This window comes from Echinococcus granulosus, assembly GCF_000524195.1.
Source record: "Echinococcus granulosus chromosome Unknown EG_S00021, whole genome shotgun sequence".
NCBI lineage: Eukaryota > Metazoa > Platyhelminthes > Cestoda > Cyclophyllidea > Taeniidae > Echinococcus > Echinococcus granulosus.
The window spans coordinates 33,113-38,706 of record NW_020170401.1 but is presented as its reverse complement, the minus strand read 5'-3'; the positions used below and the strand labels follow the sequence as shown (position 1 = coordinate 38,706).

At 45.4% G+C, this 5,594-nt stretch overlaps 1 protein-coding gene across 1 annotated transcript in view; it reads right to left on the bottom strand. All coding sequences in view use genetic code 11, as the record gives it.

Annotated features, from left to right (window-relative positions):
* Positions 1-4,891: 4,891 nt before the first annotated feature.
* EGR_03769 (hypothetical protein) overlaps positions 4,892-5,594 on the bottom strand; it is a gene marked incomplete at both ends in the record, with an annotated part of 5,214 nt that continues 4,511 nt past the window's right edge. Inside the window, one exon of the mRNA XM_024493018.1 lies at positions 4,892-5,066. Within this exon, the coding sequence (XP_024352479.1) occupies positions 4,892-5,066 (175 nt within the window). The remainder of the gene's footprint in view (positions 5,067-5,594) is intronic.

Genomic DNA, 5,594 nt, shown 5'->3' with positions numbered 1-5,594 from the left:
CGGGCAGGAGATGGTGGCAAGTCAGAACAGCCACCTACTTAAAACACCAGATTCACATCAAAATGGAGTGAAATAGGATTATGGACTTTGAGAGCAGTGCCCAGCTAATCTTTCGCCTCAATTTCATTTGAAGGTGGTAGAAAGTAGCCGCCTTTCGCCATTAGCTTTCATGTCCTCAGTGAAGAGCACTTTGGCAGTTTAGACGTCAGCACTTGACTTAGGTGCAGCAGTAGGTGAGCCTCATTCATTTGATGAAATCCAAACTATTACTGCGTAGCGTGTTCCAGTCTACTCGTCAGTGATATGCAATCGTCCTACTTTGTCTCAACACTGGGTGCCGTTAAGTTAGTGTAACAATTTTTCTGTTTCTGTTGTGTCTTTATGTGCAAGGGGACGTCTGACAATAAGTTGAACGCATTTGTGAGCACCTCGGGGGATGGGGGAATTGTTCACTTATTTCCCCATACCGTGTTTGGTGGTGTAGACGAGAGCACAGGAATTTTGTCAAGCGGTGAATGTCAAATCGCTCTTTACGTGTTGTCGCACTGTGCCTGCAAATCACTTTGACATTTTCAAATATTCCTCATAAAGTAGGCGAGATTATGCAAATTGGATGTTGAAGCTCAAGTCTGCAAGCTAAATTCTTTAAAGAAACATTTTTAGTACCAAATCGGGGATGATAATTGCATTCACAGCTTAGCTCTGAGGGCCACGTTGCCTCAGGAATAACAGGGGACAATTGAAAAACACGGATTAGCTTTGTTACACTTCTCCGATCGTGAATGAAGTGCCTATTCACAGACTTCGAATTCCTAGACACAAATCTGTCTGGTTTCCTAACAATGAACAGTGTCAGCGTCACGTGTCTTCTCATTGTCACAAGCAAGGTGCATTTCTCCACACCATAGTGGAATCGACATTGGGTTTACGTTTTTTACGTCTTCCATTTTAACGCTTTCAGACGATTCTCCTCTAGACGTCTATTTGCCATTGAAGCGTCAATTCTGAAGCAGGCCTCACAGCAAAGTGCCACTCGATATAAATAGACTTTCCGATTATGGAATGGCATCACACGAGACGAACTACCCTTCGTTAAGAAGATTGGGTCTGCTTACAGCAGTCGCTGACAGGCTGCAGTCTCTTCAACAGTCACCTAGACAGTATTGTATGAAAATGCTCCTTCCTAAATCAAGAACAAGTCCAACAAGTTACCAAAAAGGGCAGCAAAATTGGTGTAATTCATGGTACCTGGGACTGTTTGGACAAGAAGTGTTCAGAGAATGCCAGTCCCGACTCAGTTGTAAAGCAGCCAGTTGGTTTGGATTTGAGGAATATGACAGCCTTTTGCATCTCTCTACCTGTCAGTCAGTTCTTTGGATTGTGCGTCTGTGTCGTGTGGTGAAATCACATCCTGAGGTATAAATACAGTCCTCATTCAACTACTGACTGGCTTCAATCCACCTCGATAAATGATAGTCGCTGATCTAAAGAGACGCATCCCGTGGGTAACTGAATGAATGATTGACACTAACTGAATGACTCAATGAACGCGAGAGTAGCTCTAGTAATGCCTTAATGTTACCTTTTATTTTACGTTCTCTCAGTCGCGAGGAGGTTGTATGGATTACAAGCACCTGAATACTTCGCCGTTCTTTATATTTCCCAGCTCCTCCCCCTCCCCCCATCATCATCACCATCGACGCCGTACAAAATAAGGCAGACTCTACCTTCAGCAGACAGGCCAGCATTGTAGGCATCCAACACGTCTACTCAACATAAGGTGATGTTGCAGTTCAAAAGAAGGGAAAAGGAAAGTAGTGCAAGGAGCGTACTTTGGAGGGCAAACGTGCTTCATCCAACTTAGAGTGGGCCGCCTTCACGTAATTCACGCATACCATTTACTGAATGCCCACGTTTTTCCCGTTACTACAGACTTGTTACCTCCCATCTTCGATGAGATCAGAGCGCATGCCTTTCCTCTCTGTAACTTGCAGACGTCCTTCGTGTGCTCTACAGCCACTTACCACTCACATGTGAGGCTGGATACGAATGGATTCTTCCAGGTGTTGTCTAGCATTTGGGATGGATTTGGGGAGTAAGGTGGGCGTTGTGTCGCTCTGTCTGTCTGTTTGCCTGTGTGCTTGTGCTGTGTGATACATTCACATCTTAAGGTTTGACTGCCTTCTGCATCCTACTGACTAGTTTCAATTCACCCCATGACAGATGACCAATGAGCTGGAGAGGCGCATCGTACGAGCGACAGACCGAATGACTGTTAGCCTTTAAGCACTGATGCTTTAAAGTATAAGCTTAATAGTCTGCTGCCACTCCACGATCTCTCAGTTATTGGTAGGCTGTGTGAATTACATGTGGACGCATACCTTGATGTTCTGGCGGTTTAACGCCTTAAAGCAAGTAAACACTAAATGCTGGTCTCAGTTGACTTCACCTTTCACCACAACGCATCCACATTTGACAAAGAAAAGCGTGAGGGTTTTCCTGGCCCCCACTTTCCCCAATTTGATGATGCAGTGTCTTCTAGAGGACTGCCACTTTGTGGAAAGGCAGGTCACAGCTGTTGGCTGGAGATACTTTCCACACTTGATGAAAGAGAATGGAAATGCCAATAAAGTTGACGAAATGGTATTAATAGTCACCAAAAAGCATGCAATGGCATGTTTAGGGTTTTGATAATCCCGTTCTGCTAGACAAAGACCTCAGATTCCATGAATTCCTTAATCACACTGGAAGAGTGAGTAGAGTCGACTTTTGTGAACACAGCCAAATTTTCTGCTTCTGCACTGCTGCGGACAATGAAGCGAATTTCTCCTTGGCGTAATCACATTGAACTGTTATGCCAACATGCCCTCTAGCTGTTAAAGGGAATGGCAAAGGAATGGAGTCGAATGTGCATGTTGTGCACTAAAGTGTCATTCGAAACAGATTTCCTATGTGAAATATGTTAAATTCAGTAATTTTCACTTGACAAGTGACTCACTTGTCCCACCACTTGCAGAATTAAGCACACCACTGAAGCCTTAGACACGATAACAACATGTGCAATAAGAAATAAAACCAGCCAAGAAACGCCTTTAAAGGAGCTACAGGGTTGGCTAGGTATCGGAAAGGTAATACCAGGTGAATGGTGTGCCAACGAGAGGTTGGAGAAACCAATGTGTCTAGATGATTTCTCCAAAAGGCTGTATTGCTGCCCGTCCTGTGAGAGAGAATGTTGGGAAACACCTTAATTTTCTGTGCCACATTACAACATTTGCGAGATGGCAGAGCAAGATGCGTAGTTGGCGATGTCGGTGAGAAGACTGCAGCCCTTCACAAACAACGTGTAGGCCATAACCAGGGAAGGATGAGTCGTCAACTTCGATCAGCTGTGACATCATTCATCGCATTTTGCGTCGACAGGCTGATCATTCACAGCCCATTAGTGGTGCACCATTGTTATGATTTGCATAAAGCTACAAGAGGCAGTCGAAAGGAGCACACACTCCTCTCATAAACGCTGCCCTGATCCGAACATTAACAGCACTTCCAAACAATTCCCCTCCAAGCCATATTCAGGCATTAGGAAATGTACGTTAAAGAAGACTTTACGCAGAAACAGCATTCGGGAAATTAAAAGTCACAAATTACGGGACAAAATTCAACCCTCCAACTCCTACTGGACAAATTGTTTTCAGTTTTGGAGACTGAACATATTTACAACAGTTGTGGAAAGGCTCCAATAACTTCTAAAGATATCATGACAATGTTGTACTAAAATGCCCCTTCCTCACATTTACAAAGTCAAACTTAGCCCCAACATCAACAAAATTGTCCACTTGTGCAATTCGTGCCTGTTCTTCTGTGAACCTAGGATGACATGCAATCAGTTACTGCGAGTCTCGTGATGGAAGGGTCGTCAGAAATCGCGGGGATGGAAGAGTGTTCTGAACGTGCATCAGTGTGATCTCCGCTTCCTGCCCTCTATATATACCACCCATACAAATGCTCTCATCCAGACAGTGTGTTTGTTCCACGGAATTGGAGTACAAGGTAGAAGAGTCAAACACTGAATCTTTTACACCGATGGAAGTGGTGAGATAAGGTAGCGCAACGTTGTTCAAACTCGGTGTCTTGTGCAATACGGGCAGCTACAACGATTGAACAGAGGTATGAGAAGCTAGAGAATATTTCAGATCCTCTGTGCCCTACCCCTCAAATCTTTACCAGACTGTCGTAGATGCATGTATTCCACAAAGCATTGAGTCAAACAACGACTCCGCTCCCCTATACCAACACGTCATCAACCAGGAAGAGCAGGCACTAGCCAGTTGATTCATCCGCAGACAACAAAGTAGGCAAACACGAAGAAGAGGCGAAGACGCGTTCCGTAGCTCATTACTAACCTTCCAATTTAGACGTGCAGATCAACAACTCATAGCAACTCAGAATCTCCATGGTATGAATACCCAATCCTCTTGCTACCTGATGAAGTTTGCAGCTGGGAAACGTCAGGAGTTGCCTGGAATACCGAGTTACGACAACCACAACTGGCATCCACATCTGGCACACTCCTATCGAGGCCTACACCTAATACTCTATAATCAATTAAGCCTTCCATTTCCGCACCCTGTTTGCTTCCGAACGGGTCTCATTCAATCTGGCAACCACCAGGCCAACTAGAGAGATGTCCATGCTACCTCTGTTCTGACTGTGGCACAGCCTGATCAACAGCAAATCCCCAGGCTTTCGCCACTCTGTGTCACAAGGTTGAAATCACCTTGCTGTCTACAAGAGTACATTGAGCAGAAGGGAAAAAGATGATAGCAGAAGGGAGATGTAGTCAGGTGTGAACATAGGCAAGGAAATTTGAACAGTGAAATTTACTGTCTCTCTAGAAGTGGCTTAAGCCGCAGTTCTTGATGCTGCTTTTCTTGCAATAATCAAAGCCGTCCTTAACTTCTTGGAGGGTGTCTCCTCCACCCGCCAATGTACTGAAGCCAATGCAGTCCTCTTGGCACCGACGGAAGACGTCGATGTAAGTTGCATCGCCCTCCACGAGGCCGCAGCTACATCCAAGACCAAGCTGGATGACCAACGCATGCAGCTTACACATGTTAACCACCACGAGGATGAAGAATGTTGTGAGCTACTGATGACATACACGAATGTATTCTTATGGTAAGAGATAAAGCTGGGATGGCTACCCGGGTGCATACTTCTCCTGCTGGAAGAAGTAAATCATCTGGTGGAAGAGATGAAGCTGTCAAGGTCACCACAGCCCCTCCACTTGGTTTGGTCAAGAAGACAGACTAAAGTCTGTCGATGTGTGTAAAATAATAGGAAGCTGATGATGGCGACGAAGAGGGACGTCCTCCCGTTACTCCACATCAATGATTCGCTAGACTCCCTAAAGGAATGCAAGGGATTCCCTACTCCAGATGCTGGGCAATACTGGCTAGTGAAAGACGGAGTGAAGAAAGCTTTCGTGGTGCATGCGGGGGGCGCCCACAAAGGGGCACACCAAGGATGCTCGTTCAAATGTGTGCTTTAGGCAATGGACGTTCAATGGATGCAAGTCACGTGACACAGGAGTC